At 32.9% G+C, this 16,342-nt stretch overlaps 1 protein-coding gene across 1 annotated transcript in view; it reads left to right on the top strand.

Annotated features, from left to right (window-relative positions):
• LOC129231188 (A disintegrin and metalloproteinase with thrombospondin motifs 9-like) overlaps positions 1-16,342 on the top strand; it is a 179,464-nt gene that overhangs the window by 85,971 nt on the left and 77,151 nt on the right. Inside the window, exons 5-8 of the mRNA XM_054865435.1 lie at positions 2,471-2,511; positions 4,384-4,489; positions 5,717-5,866; positions 10,671-10,926. Of these exons, the coding sequence (XP_054721410.1) occupies positions 2,471-2,511; positions 4,384-4,489; positions 5,717-5,866; positions 10,671-10,926 (553 nt within the window). The remainder of the gene's footprint in view (positions 1-2,470; positions 2,512-4,383; positions 4,490-5,716; positions 5,867-10,670; positions 10,927-16,342) is intronic.

Genomic DNA, 16,342 nt, shown 5'->3' with positions numbered 1-16,342 from the left:
TGAAGTATTTTGCCATCCAGCACAAGATTATGAGCACCAAAAGTGTCTTCCGAATGAGTTTGCCACTGTATAACAAATGCAACCTATTAAAAAACAACTTTCATGTTCATTTTTCACTATCCCACTTTGAAGCGTTCACTGAAAATGGCTTGATTTTTTGCATCTAAACATGTGTTTTCTTCCCCCTAAACACAAGTCTAGCCTCTAAATCTAGATAGCTTTTAGACCTTGATTTGGTATACAGTTAACTATAACTGACAAATTACTTACATTTAAGATTTGTGATAATATTTTGAGTTTACGCTTTGTCACGAGAGTTTTTTCATACAGATTAACACCTGCAAATCTTGGGCGAACCTTACGGAAAATTTATAAATACGAAAAAAGAAAAATGTTTCGAATTTTTCAGTATTTTTTTTTTTTCCTTATTTAACATTGCTTTTTTTTCGAATACACATTGTTGGTTTCAGCTTCCGTGTAAAAACAAAATGCAAAATGCAGCAAAAAGCAGTTTGACAAGATCTTTTTGGTTAACGTGGAATTTTCTAATAAGTTAGATCTTTGCAATCGTATTAATTGCATTGTATGTCCATGACCAGTTTTATGTTTGCTAGTTTAACGCAAAACATTTACCCATTTTATTTATTTATTTATTTATTTCATTTTATTTTTTAAATTTTTTTTTACAAATCTGACCAAATTAGGATTTTAATTTTAAGAACTCTAGTTATGCGCAACAAACCTAAGTACGCATGATTAAAATCTTTATATTCTTTTGTTCTTACCAAACTCATTATTTAAAAAAAAAAATTCTATTAGTTTCATATCTTTGAGTCTAACATAAATAACGAAAGCAGATGGAAAAGTTCCGACCATCCATTTTGTAAGAACCAGATGGATCTAAATCAAGCGCGTGCATGAGCTGACCCGAAACTATTTGCACAAGTGTGAATTTTTTCCCGTCTGTCAATAGCGTCAGTCACTGGAAAGCAGAATTTGACTGAATTAGTGTGTTGGACTCTGATCGATTTTTTTTAATATTAAGGAAAATTATTGAACAACTGGATCAGCACTTCTGTATTGAAATTTTGCCAAAAACTGGGCAACAGTCAAATGAAAACCATTCTAAAGATGCAGACGTTTATCGGAGACGATTTCTCGCACTTGATTTTGATGTTTTGGGCAAAAACCCAAACCCCTGCTTTCTCCTGACATGGCTCCTTGTGACTTCTGGCTGTTCTCCAAATTTAAGAGGTAATTGAAAGGTTAGCGCTGCTCCATTCGTTTTGTCATTTTACTTAATATTAAAAAAATCAGCCGAGGGCACTACTCTTCACGTCAGTCAAACTGTATGCTAGAGCTATTGACGGACGGGGAAAACTCACTCATACAAAGAAACGTCAAAAATTTGGCTCGAGTGCACTTAATTCATATCCATTAGGTAATCGCATAAAAAATAAGGTCGGATACTTTCTAATAGCCCTTGTAAGACACGAAAAATAGATTTCATACGGTTACTAAATCTAAGATTTTTGACGCGGCTTCAATACCATCTTGAAATAAATTCCAACCAATGTTATGAATAAATACGTTATTGAATTCTTGTTCAGGTATAAAATACATATCCTCAGTTAAACAACTCTTAAAAAGTATCATAATCTATAGCTTTAACGAGCAATGACTTTTTTTTTCTTTCTATTCAGCATCTATTTTTTTAAGTGTGATTTTATTTTATCCTTCCTTAACTTGTACAAAACTTATTTACATATCTTAATATTACAAGGCAGAACATTAAAACTGAATTTCTCTTAGCTTAATGATATTCAAACAATCATGGTAGGAATGTAGATTTGCAGCAAGATGAATAAACAGCACTACTGTGAAATAGAAAATTCAATTAAATACTCTTTTGAAGCAACATCATTCATGAATATATTAATTTTCAACGGTATTCAAAGAATTATCGTCCACTAAAAGCTGTTGCACACTGGCAAGAATATAAAGGTCCTTTTACATATGAGTATAAAAGATTGCTAGGTATGGTAACAAAAGTCTCTTTAAAGGCGTTTTGCATTAAAGCTAGACAAATACACTTCAGAAGCATTTCGGTCAGAATTGCTTTACGGCAAAATGGCTTAAAACCAAGGGTTCTGAGCGCTGACATTGCCTACCGCTTATTTTCTGACAGAGAGTAATGTTTAGTCAAGTAGGAATCGATTGCATTTTTGAACTGGAGTAACAATTCTGTTTAAATGTTCAAGTTACTTGTTAGAAATAAAGAGGCTTCAATATTAAGTACCTAATTAGAGAAATTTACATTTTTTATGTACTTTAATGATTTATATGTAGTGTCATTCAGTTTAAATCCGCACGATGTAATTCTGTTGAAGTTAAATTTAATCTTATAATACACTTTTTATTTATTAATTTGTTATTCACTATTATTGAAAGTAACTCTTTTCCTTTTAAGAGAAGACTTGTGCCGGCATTCGAAGACATGTGATACTCTAGGTAAGTTGATATACTTTTTTTATTAAATGCATGTAATGTCTTTTAATGATGAAATTTGAATGAAAAAAATAAGTAAATCAATCTGTGTACTGGTTGTAATTTTTCACAAACACTCCCTTCTTAATGCTCTTCTCCATCTGCATTACAAAATACATAACAACAGTTTTTTAACGTAGAAAGTGGGGAGTCCACGAGGATGTCATGACGTAGACTGTACATTTGACATTTTTACGGGGGTGTTTTAGGGGTCTTTGTCTCCTTTTGGGGGGCATCGCTCTTGCGAGGTGCTCCGTAGATTTTGAAGTGGTCTGCTGTCACTATTTTGAGGAATGCGCACCCCTCAGTAAGTCATCCTAAGTTAGTTTCATAGCAAAAATTAAAAAATCTATATTAGTATTTGTTCTGTTTTACGGTTTATATGAATGTAAAAGCGGTTAAATATCAGTTGTGATCCTTAGTCTTAATGCAAAATAAATAAAAAAAAATACTCAAAAAGGGTTTTAATCTGAATTTATTTAAATGCTTTAACGCATTTTGTACAATAGGTTCTACTATATAGCTACGTTTTACTCAAACGTTCTAATTTCAGCAGAATTTGTAATTTTACACATGCGAAACATATTTGCTTTTTTCTTTTCTTTTTGTCCTTGAAATTATTTTGTAAATGTAAAACTATGTATAAACTCGTGATATAAGAAAAATCAATCCACACTGTTAAAAAGAATCCTGAAATTTTGTAGCAAGAGTTACTGGCATCCATGTTGCCAGTAACTTTTACCGTAAATCCTATATTACTGCAAAACTTTACAGTAGAATCAACAGGAGTCTAAAAACGCAACATGCGAGCAGCAGGTGTGAACTCGAGACTTTCGTATTGGCCTTTGCTAACCACCATACCAGTTGGGCTTATCGAGTGAGGAGAAATACGTTATGTGCTTCGCACTGTAAGTCACGTGGTGTATCAATTCGCACTGCGATCTTTTTTTTTCAGTACAATGTATCGATTTTTTCCGTACTGTAAACACTCCATTTTACAGAAATATTTACCATAAAAGTTTCCTGAATTTTTAACAGTGTAGTGTTTCTAAGAACGTAAGAATATATTCAGTAAATTACCGCCCATTAGCCAGGGCTAAAGCAGAGATACGTGAAATACACCGCCAGCTCAGTCATGGTCCTTGGTCTGCTAATTCCATATTAGCTACCAGTTTGTTTCGCACTATTGGCTTCCTTAAGAGGTTTTCCATCTCCAGCTCAGTCACTTTCCTATGCCGGGCTGATGAGTGCTAATTAGCACGAAACTGCAGTCCTCGGCTGGAAATGACTGAGCTGGCGGTGTATTTAACGTAAGAGTATGTCTGTTTTTTTTTTCTTACTTTTTGAGTTCTAGAGAAATATTTAATTTTATATAAACTGAAAAGCATAATCAACTATGTTGTTTAACAAAAAAAACTCTGCTTGTACTCATTCTGTTTATATTTTTAACTCTGCTTTGAACGTTCTCTTACTAAAAGCTACTCTGTTTTCACTGACGTTTAGCTGAAGGAGAAGTTTTTTTTTTTTTTTTTTTTTTTTTTTTTTTTTCAATATTGTACCACTTCTACTTTTCCCGAAATTCAATAAAAAAATTTCAAATCTAATATAATCTTCGTTCCTAACGTAATTTTCGAAATTGAGAAACTAAATTTTGTCATTTTTTTTAAAGGAAAATATCATAAATGACTTTTATACAATATGATTTTTGGCTTTTTGTTTACATTCATAAAATAATGTCTCGGGGAAGATCCTACTTATAAGTATATTATTTGTGCATAATTTAAAGCTTTCCCTATTGTAAAGTTTAGTAAAAAATGTAAACATTTCTTTTTTAAGGTTTAGCGCAATCCGGAATGGCCTGTGATAAAGAAAGCAGTTGTGCTGTCATTGAAGATAATGGACTGAGTGCAGCATTTACTATTGCTCACGAAATAGGACATGTGTAAGTTGTTTTACACTCGATTGCCGATTTACACTAATCAACAGCAAAATATAGTTCATATAATGTATGATATATTTCAATCAGCTAAGAGAAAATTACAGAGAAATTACTCAGTTTAACAATAGAATTTCGAGCATATTTAGCAAAAATTTACCATAATCGTATAATTTTTAGTTAATCATTTCATTTAATACTCTTTCACACAGCATTGAAGTTTTACTGTAATTAAATGAACTTCATTTACATAGTGTATCCAATTTTCTCATGTGATTATGCATATCAGTTTTGTTATTAGATATTGAATTTTGAAAAATAAACGTACTTTGATTTGTCACAAAAACTTTTTATTTGCGTAAAAGTTATCATTTTGTGTATTTCATTCAAACTCTTACGCAAAATTGCTTTTAAATCTTTACTAATGTTTATTTTCAAATGTTATTGAGTTTTAAATTAGTTTAAAACTCAGTTTTTACTTTTGAAAAATGCAAATATTTAAGATTTATCGTCGCCTGATAGAAATTTTTCTAGTCGTTTTGCACAGACTTCCAAATTTTACTTTCTTTTGTTTTTGTTTGAAATATATTTACTTAAATTATTGTTTCTAAATAACGGTATCATTTGCGTAAAGTGATTTAATAAGCCAACACTTGTTATAATTTTAAATGAAGGAATACAGTACAATTGCGAAAGTAAAAAATGAAATTGTTTAAAAAGTGGAAAAGGCTGTTTCAGAAAAGAGTGTACAAATAATGACCGCATCAAGAAGTGGCCAATGAAATAGGAATGCAATAATTACATGACGCATAGGTGATTTCTGTCCATGAACTAATATTGGAGCATATGCCTGACCTTCGACTTTATGGCCCGTCTAAAGTTATGTAAAGTGGCTTGATAACACTGGGTATTGATGGTGATTCCCCGTTCCAGAAACTCGACAAGCAGTGGGCCCTTGTGGTCAAAAACAAACACATGTTCCGCAGTGGATGATAACTTGTGTAATCACCTTCTGTTCGGTCCGAAACCACACTGTCGCTTTGCAACGTCAAACGTTGCGCTTGCGTCAGTCTCTCCAACAATAGATGGTGCCTCCATACACACAGTTACGTGACACCCTCTAACGTCTAATATGAAGTTTGGCGCACTGACCGGGTTTCATTTGAATGAACCTTATATATTCTTCAAGAGAAAATTATCTTCCTTGTTTTTTATTTTGTTTTCTATCTTCAGCCTTGGAATTCCGCACGATGATGATACAAAATGCAGCCGATTTCATAAACATGGCCATCGTCTTCATGTTATGGCTCGTATGTTAGACTACAACAGTCATCCGTGGAGTTGGTCGGAATGCAGTAGACATTTTATAACTACATTCCTTGAGTAAGTATTCATAGGGTGACTTTTTCTTATTTGCAATACATTCCAGTCCTTATATAGCTCTATTCTAGTATCTTCTCTCTTAGGCTCTTTGGTACTTGTGAATAACATTCAATGTCGCTGTTTTTGCACAGCATGTTCTAAAGCTTTTTTCTAGACTTCGTGAGGTTTAAAAATTTTTTATAACTTTATTCCAAAATTGTGTGAGTTTCATACTTTTATATTTTTTAATAGAAAATGGTTTTTCTTGCACAAGAAAAGGCATTATTTGCTATCAACGGATCAAATTAATTTTTATTTTTTCCCTGCTCTGAATATTTAAGACATGGTATTATCTACCATCGAACAATGAATAAGTACGACTTACATTATTTCATTAGTGAAACCCAATTTTATGGTTCTCAATTTTAAAATAGATGAAACACAACAGCTAAATTAAGAGAAAATGGGGAAAAAAATCGGGGGGGGGGGGGGCATTATTGATTAAACTTTTGTTGCAGACTGCTGTATGTTTTGCTATTAGGAAATCGATTGAAATTGAATATCAAACGTTATGAAAATTTCTGCCAAGAGTAACAAGAAGTCCACATCACAAGAAGAGTAAGACGCCACCTATTCGTTTTCAAAGACATGAAGGAACCATATACACGAGGTAGTACATAAAAATGTTTAATTTTGGAAACTCACGAATAATTAAGACTAAACGTGTGTAAAATTGTCAACTCTTAAGCAATACATATTTCGGATGGGCCACTGTTCCTCATTGTTTTGCGTAAATGCATAACGTGAATAATAAATCACAAACAACAATAAGAAATCATAAACAATGACGAGCTTAGACGTCGCAAGAGCCGTACTAAAATGCAGTTGATTGGAGCCGATGAAGCAAATAAGTCTCGAAATTCAATCCATCTGCTTTTTAAAGCCACATTGGGAATCGAACCTTGTCTCTCCATATCCTGAAAGGCTTCGAAACGCAGTAGTTCACCATAGTTTCGTGTTAAAACCAGAGCTGTGGAATCGGACTGATTTTGTGGTGAAGGAGTTTGAGTCGGGGCTATATAGATGGAATAAATTACAAGAGTTGCAGCCGATATTTCTTCGTCACAGTCCGCCATTCTGCCATGGCTGCAGAATCGGAGTCGGACTAATTTTGGGGTAAAGGAGTCTGAGTCGTTGACTCTCAAGTATCGGAGTCGATTCCTCCCACTCTACAGCCCTGGTCAAAATGATAATTTAGATCATAAGTATATTTGTAGCACAAGAAATCATTGTTAAAAGGTTTTATTTCATTGTTATTGTTCCAATATTGTTATTATCGTTATTACTATTATCAAAACGCAATTAGACATTTAGTCCATTTACAGCTAATCTTTTAAAATCTGGTAGAAAGTTTGAAAGTGAAATAATGTGAGGAAAATAATACCAGCGTGGGTAAATCGAACAAGCACTTCCTCGCATTTTTTTTTTCTCCACTCCCCGACTTTTGCTGTCACGTTTGAAGGATGGCGCCGTGCGTCTTAAGAAGTTGACCAAACACTCCATCCCCTAAGTAAGATAAGATTCAGACGATCATAATAACCGATCAGAATTGAAATATCTCCAGGACTTTTGTAAATACCAATCTTATATTATTTGATATGAAGACGACTTTGAAAACTGAAAGCCCGTAAATAGCTTTGAACTTTGTCTACAGTTTTGAACAGATGTTCATTTTTTTTTCTCTTTAGCGAAATGAAAGAGATAAAATGAGCGAAAAATAAATGCGTGTAAAGCTAAAAGAGTTACACTTGCTAAATTATTCCACACAGCTACAGTATAAATAAACTAAATAGTAAGTTTAACATACGTAGATACAACTATATTAAAATATTAAAGAACATAAAGTTATTTTTCTCAGCAAATATTAAATTTAATTACGATTTTCGGTTTCATCTAATCTCGTACATTCAGTTTTTCTTCTCTAAAAAACTAATACCTTCGTGAGTTTTTTTTTTTTTTCGTGATCCTTCAGTCTCAAGTAAAATCAATTATTAAAACAAATTTTTTGAACAGCAAAAAATTGAGTTATATTTTCATTATGCTAAGATACAATTAATCAGTGTATCTCAAGTAGCTATTTTCGAAAGTAAAAAATTATATACACATTTAAAACATTTTAGAAAACTTCAGAAACATGAAAAGAGGTTTGATTTAAAAATTCATTTGAGCTGGAATGTTTTTATTGCGTAAAACGATACGTATAAAACTTAGCAGAAAAATTAATTTTCTACTCCTCATTATGTCTGATGGAAATACTTTTTTTATTACTTTAACCTTTATTTACGGAAATAATTTACCATTTTTAGCTAAAATTATGAAAAACTGTTCAGATTACAAATAAAAAACCTGAAATGTATATAAAACCATTTGACTTTCTTCCATGTTTTTTTCTTTTTTACTTTTCTTTCTTTTTTTTGAGTGGGAGAAGAGCACAATAGGGCTGTTATCCATTTTTCAAAAATATTATTTTTTCAAAGTATGATTAAAAACATGAGATGAGATATTTTTTAAATGTTTTGATTTAATTTCTTGTAGAAAAATCAATTTCACGGCTACTGCGGCGAGAACTCGTCATATTTTTACAAAAACTGGTGGATAAAACACTTTTTCTTCACTTTCTCGTTAGTTTCTAAAATACTCGTGAGTGGGTTTTTACTTTAAAATGTGAGCACTATAAAGCAAAACAGTGGGCGCTTTATATCAGGCTGCAGTAACTTCATTCAATATAATTATTCCAAATGGGAAACAAGTCAAAATGCTGTGTTTGTTCACTGGTTATATGTGTTCAGATACTAGGCTCTGTAAACTTTTCCCCATTTCTGCTCCTCTCCAACAAAAGTTCATAGACGAAGAAAAGTAACAGTTTTCTCCCCCCTCCCCCTCTTTCCTCTTTAAAAAAAATGTTTTACTGACACGCGCTAAATGCTAGTTTACGATATCATGAATTCGTGAAAAGGAAAATATGATTAAGTGTTCAGATACTGGTCAGTCTACTCTAAATACGAAAAACCTGTAGTGCATCTAAATTTCTTGTCAGGGACTGTACTTGCGGTCATTGCTCACACAAGTCCCCCCTCCTCAATAAAATACTTTAACATTACCATTTTTTAAAGCAAAATTAAATCTGCATTAAAATGCAGAGCAATACAGCAAACTTTTTTTCACCACAACTCGGCGACTATGAAACATAAAACTTTTCAATCAAGTAAAAGCAACGAAAATAAAAAAAATAATAATAAATGTAGTTTGGGTTGGAAACAATTGTTTTCGCAAAAATAAAGTATTTCGTATAAACAAAGAGCTACTTCATAAACATAGATTTGACATTTGAATCATAAAACTAGTGTCACCAAAGCACAAAATTGCGAAAATATTTAACACACTTGTTTCGGACCTGCAAGGAAACCCTTATTCACTGCGTATGTGTTGAGCTTCCAGCACTGTGTAGCAGTCACAAACAAGCATCGACTTTTTGCAATCTGCCTAAAACCTTCCTTTTTTTTTAATTTCACGAAAAATTTTAGGTATGTTCTGCTAGTGAGTGCAACATGTCGCTGCATTGTGATGAAAGTGCAGTTGTAACAAAACAGTTATGAGAGCAAGACCACGTATAAAAAAAAAGAAATTTTTATCTGAAACCTGTTTTTGTGCGGCCTTTTCTTTTTGTACAATTTTTTGAAAATTTTTTGATGTGAATGAAAATTCTCAGCAAATTGGGGGTCAAGTGACAAAATTATCTATAAAACAAGGGCGAGATAACAACTTCAAGAGATGAAAATGATTTTGAGCCAGTTTATCACAGAAGGACAATGGTTATACATTTTGAAAAGTTTTGCACGTGCAAAATTAAGTTTTTAAAATGTTGGAAACTGTATTTTATAAGTCAGATTATAAAAGGTTTGGCGAGATTACTATTAGCTGCGGTGTCTTGAATTCGTTTAAAAAAGCAATTCCTTGTTATTTCGTAAGTTTTTGGGTTATTTTATGGTTTGCGGTTCCTATCCACCGCATAAAAACAATTGTGTTGCGAAAACAATCTTTCATAAATACTCGCTAAGTTTTGAGCGATTTTTTATACGGTCCAAATCCACCGTAAAAAATAGATTTGAGTGCATTTCCCAATAATAATTTAAAATATCATCTATGTTTGATTGCAGTGTTTCCTAAAAATTCTTGACTTATTTTAAAAATTCATAGAAAAGCAACAAGTACTTCATAGATTAAAGAAGTTTTTATGGCATCGGAAAAAAATAAAAAGAAAGATAACTATATATGTAATTCCCATTCACGGCAATATCACTACAGTAATAATTTGTCTTCCTTACTATGACGATGCATCCGTCAATATAAATTTTGCTTTTAAACACTTTTTTTTCTTTCCTTTTTCTTTTTCTCTCTCCTTTTTTATGATGTCATACAATATTCTTGAACCTGTGAAGTTATTTGGCGCACACCGCATATTGATACTACAATGTGCTACTTTTCTATGAATTTTCAAAATGTGTCAAGGACTTTTCGGACACTCCGTATTAAAGTTATGAATTAATTACTACATCTACAATAATTTTAACGACGCCATTTTATAGCATCGATATTAGCAAATGCGTTGAAATATTGCTTGTCCGAAACAGCTCCATAGAGTGAAGTATACAAGTTGCACTATAAACAAGCATTAATTAACAACTGCATCATTAATGAAATAACAATAGACTAATGTATGAAAGCAATTCTCATTCTTAATGCTAAAAAATATTTACTTATTTAGTGCAGGTTATGGATACTGTTTATTAAACAAACCGAAGCAAGATTTGCTGGAGAGGTTCGAGCATGCGAAAACTGCTGCTGGGGAACTGTACGATATGGATTATCAGTGTGAACTCGTATTTGGAAAAAGTTCTCGAATCTGTCCGTACATGCCAGTGTGCAAGAGACTATGGTGCACCATGGAAGATATAACTCAAGGAGGGTGCAGAACTCAGCATATGCCGTGGGCCGATGGTACAAGATGTGGACCTGATAAAGTATGTTGAACTTTTGTTGTTTCCGTTTCAGTTGTCGATCCGCAAAAGAGGAAAAAACGTACCAGTTGCTTGATTAAACACAGTTTACATAGAGTTATACTGCCATATGCCATTATCTTACTATAAATCGAGAAAGGAGAAGATAAACTCTCTCTCTCACACACACACACACACTTTAGATTGCTCACGCACACACAAAACTTAGATTACACATACACACACAAAATTTATTTCACAAATGCCGGGTACATTGGCCATTAGGGCATAAAACCGCGGGCTCTCCAATATTTCTCGACAACACAATTAAAATTAGTTAGTGCAGAGCAGTCGTCCAGATGAGCAGCGTCCATGACTTGTCCAGAGTTGCATAAAGTGCAGATCGGGGAATCCCTCAGTTGAAAGCGGAACAAATAGGCATTGAGACAATCGTGTCCTGTTAAAAGTCTAAAAGCAGCCACAGCAGCAGCTCGAGGAGAATTCGGGATACAGTGGGTCTCATTGCACAGTCTCCCCCAGGGTCTACCTTCAGCAGCCCTGGAAGCAACACGACGAAACGCATCCCTATGCACCCTCTTGATCTCCAATCCAGCAGAGTGGAGCGGCAAGGGTCCACGAGACCTTTGGAGAATATTACATCCCTTCTTAACCAAGAAGTCGGCTTTCTCATTTCCGGGCAGACCACAGTGGGATGACACACACAAATTTAGATTACACATATACACAGTTTAGATTGAAAAGATATTATTTAATGTTCGAACTTCTCCAACTCTTCAAAATTCTGGATTACGGAATTGATCACATCACGAATACCCCAGAAGATAGCAAGGGCTTCAAACCCTATTTTTTTGGTGTATGGTCAGATTAATTCGTGTGAAAAAATTTAAAAACACAGAAATATTGCTATAAAATGCTTTTCAAATGCTTTTGCATCGCTATTCTTATGAGTTATCCAAATTTGAGAAGAAAAAAAAAACGTTGGTAAATGTGTTATCTAAATTCAAAATCTTTCTGGCTATAAACTGCTGTATCTTCTAAACTTTTTTAATTCCAACAAAATATGGTACTTTCTTTTCTTTTTTTATTTTTCAGGAAATATATCGGGAACAAATGGCTTTGTTTCCAAACTTGTCAGAAACATGTTATAACTCTCTTTGGATTACATAATCCTTAATTATTATACTTACAAAAAAAGTAAAATAACATGATTAATATTACATTACATAAAATGAACACAAAGAAGAGAACAAATAATGCAGAAAATAAATAAAATACCCATTATTATGTACATACTCTGCAGCATTACAAATGAACTCGAAGAAATCTTTCCATTGGGGAGCTCATGTAGATTAATGATGTCTGAAATGCTAAGACATTATTGTAAGCCCCCATTATTCCAATCTCTGACATCAGTTTTCAAGACAAATGAACCTTCACGAAGTACCCTTTAAGTTTCAAAGAAAGATAAATGGAAAGTTTCCCTCAAAAGTTTTACTTAACTCTACAAAAAAAGGAAAGTTTTATTTCAACATTGAATATTTCCCGATAGTATTAAAACTGCAATTAGCAGTCCCATATGTGAACAGTCTTATTACTGTATTTTATGCATATGCCTCAACTTTGTTGAATATCGGTAATCTGTATAAGGACAAATACGGTAAACTTTATCATAACGAAAAGTAGAATAGTGAGTGGTAGAATAGGGATATATGTTAAATTTAACTTCTCCGAGGAATATGACGAAGAATATCGTTCCATAAGAGCATGAAAATACGAAGAATTTAAATTAGTTTCAATGACTTATAATTTACAATTATAAGTCATCGGATGCCGCGCTTAATCGAGATATGGATAAAGAAATGCCGCGCTTATATTTGAAAAAAACATTCTTGAACCGAAAATGTTCCAATTAACACAATGTTCAAGTTCCTCGATTAATAGAATAATTCCCCTGCTTCATGAAATAAGGTTTAATTTTGCATTAAATATGTTCTTTAACTCAAGGGAGGAGGCGGGGGAGAAACGCTATGAATAAACAGCTACAGATATTAAAACCAAAATAAGGATTTTGTAATGCAAGGCGCTTCTTTAATTCTTTTCTGTGAGAAAAGAAAAGGTTTAATCAGTCGCTAAGCTATGCCTTATAAATTATTATATAAAATTAACAACTGCCTATTAAATTATTTTTGATAGGAATTTTAAATATGGTTCTTTCATTTAAAGTTTCTATTTGTGTCCAAACAAGTTGATAGATCTCTAAATATTCCAATTTTCGCAGTAAATCTAATACTCAGATAAAGATACCCTTGTGTAAATGACATTGAAATTGTACAATGTTCAGAATCAAAGTAATATTTAACTCTTTTTTTCTAATTATTTTTGGAATTATTGAAATTTATTTTAAACATTTAAAATAATTGTTAATAAAATGTCAAAGCACTAAAACAAAATAAAAGAGCATGTCTTCACCTTTTGAATTAGAAACTCATCTTTCATTTCTGATATGATTTATATTTTTGCTTTAGGTGGGAGCCGGGGGGGGGGGGGGAGTCATGGCTCAGACTGCGCCATTGAAATTGTTAGGGGGTCGTTTTGAGGGGTGCTTTTTTCATTGGGGGGTCTCTTGCTCCTAAGAGGGTGGACACCCCTGCATTTTCATTTGTACACTAAGAAATTATTTTATTTGACTGTGAATTGAATAAAACTGGAATTATAAAAAATGTATGCGAACAAAACGAGCTCGGACTACAAGTTTATCAAAAGAAAAAGCTAATAAAGTAGCAAAAAAATTGAATCCACCTAAAAAATAATTACAGGAATGCAAGGTGACTCATATAGCTCTACTGTGAATTAGCGTACAGGTAGTAGAAACAGAGCTACAGCAATAAATTCGTTCCGTGTCCTTTCTTTTACTGTTTTAGAAAATACATACCCAAAATACTTCCATTGAATGTCTCAAGACATCTGGAGGGAACGATTGCTATATGGCTTTCTGGAATATTTCCTTAATGAGTAATAAATTATGCAAATGGCTCCGTTTCGCAGCTGTGTACGAGTCGAAACGAATTATGACGCTGCATTCATAATTTATAATCCCTAGCCACCCATCATTTAGCATTTTGTTCCACAACGTAAATGAAACGCCTGGTATCAATTTAAGAAAGTTGTATCAAGATGTGCTGCAAACGTTCGTGAATTTTACGAAAACTATTATTAACAATGAGAAATGTATGACGCATAAAAACATTTTGCTTCCAGATATTTTATGAGCCAAGTTCAATGTGTTAGATTTATTGTCCAGGTTATGGCACACGTTTTTAGCTTTTTATTGTGTATGGTAGTCGTATATGTGAAAAAAAATAAACACTAAACACTATGAAAAAAAATGCTCTGTGCTCAATTTTACGTGTCGAGAAAATTTTTTTTTTTCAACAAAAATATAAACACCATTCTAGCTCTGAAGTGTCTGTACTTTTATTTGTCGCTACCAAGGAAAACTGGAATTCAGTTTTATTTGCATATATCTGTACCTTAGAGCCAGATTGACTGAAGGCAAAAAAACTCTGATTTTTCGTTATTAGTGCACTGTATGTAGAAGCCTATACCTCATCGAGCCATGTGAACGTGATTCTTTTTAAAACAATCATCTTCAATTTTCTACCAGGGTTAAAAGAGCACGCGTTCTATCCTTCACATTTTGCAGAAAAAAAGTTTTTCCTCTCTCCTGTAAAATTACCATAATGTGACTTACGTCCTTCCGGCTTTGAGGTACAAATATATGGTAATATCTTCTTTTCGCTTTCTACTTTTCAGCTCCTCTTTTTTTAACTGAGTTAATTTTATTAGATGATAACATGGAAAACTTCAAGTTTTCAATAAAGCTTGCAGTGAAGCTTCTTTAAAGCGTCAATAGAGAGATATGCATGTCAGAATTACTTAGCTGTTTGCTTTCGCAGACAAGTTTTTTCATAGTTCTGAAATGCCCCAGTCACTTGCTTCCCTAATATCCTGTCAACACATTGCAAAATTAATCATTTCAACAAAAAAAAAAGGCTTTCCGACGTAATTATGTGCTTCTCTAAGTATTTAACGGTGTATTTCCTAAACTAGTAATTTTTTTCAAGACATACAAGAAAACATCTCCTTATAAACACTATCGTGAATTCCTCAACATTTGTCGACTGCAATAGTATAAATACTAAAACTTAACTTACAGGTAAATATTGTTTTGAGGCGTTCGTGTATGTAAAACATTTATATACACTGTATGACAAAATCATCGACGCATCTAGAAGAAGTTGTAAGAATGAAAAAGGAAATTTTACATACGTGATTTTAAACACATTAAGTTTAAATAGTGATTAAAAAATGAAAGCAAAATGATCATAAAAATCATCAATAAATAAAAATTATATTTAACAATATGACCAAAGGGATTGGAACAATTTCAAAAATTCACATTTTTAAGGATTTTTAAGAAATGATAGACCAATTGCTACTTGCTTTGTAACTTTTGTCACATCAAAGGTATGCTCCAGATGGCATTTTCCAATACAAGTTATATCATCCTTGCGTTTGGGGGATCAGTAAAAAATTGAGGAAAACGAAAATGTCTTTTGATCATCATTCATCGTAAATAGCTGAGAATAAGCTGTAAATTGCAGAATTTAGCTGGCTACTAGGTACAATTATTTGACACACTTTTTGAGAAATTATCAATGATATTCACGAAGATATAAGCACTTCTATAAAAAGTACGAACTTTATTTGAAGGTTTTTTTGGCTCATAATACTCAAAGTTTTCCATCAAAGCTTACCAAATTTTCGGGAAAATTTGACAGTACAGTAAAACCTGTCTAAGTTGACCACCTGCGGTGCACTACTTTAGTGGTCAAATCAAACAGGTGGTCAACTTACAGAGATTGGTTTATATGATAAGAGCTAATTCCGTGCTGAAAAAAGCGGTCAATTTTTGACAGGTGATCAACTTACAATGGTGGTCAACTTCACTATTTTTACTGTATACAAAAGAAAACAAATTCTAAAATAAAATTTAAATTAAAAAAACATGGATATTTAAAGTCATTTTTCACTTCGCATGCGCGAAAGATAGCAATTTATAACTTCCATAATCTAAAATTCAACTCGATTCCTCAACTTATGATAAAATTCAAATTGAGTATCTAAAAAATACAGAAAGTTATCAGCGATCTAATGAGCCGAATTTCAATCATTCTTGGAGAGGCGACGCATCGTGAGGGATTGCTCGCAAATAATCTGTTTTTATCATTAATCGCTCTGAAGAGAAATATTTCTTGGAATTCCTTTTTGGCTTTCCTTTTCAAGAATAATTCATGGATAGGCGATGTATCGTAAGGGGTCGTTCGCAAGTTTGCAATATTATCTTACAATCGTTCAG

Source organism: Uloborus diversus, chromosome 10 (assembly GCF_026930045.1).
Source record: "Uloborus diversus isolate 005 chromosome 10, Udiv.v.3.1, whole genome shotgun sequence".
Lineage (NCBI taxonomy): Eukaryota > Metazoa > Arthropoda > Arachnida > Araneae > Uloboridae > Uloborus > Uloborus diversus.
The sequence above is the reverse complement of the archived record's forward strand: the minus strand, read 5'-3'. Positions and strand labels throughout refer to the sequence as shown.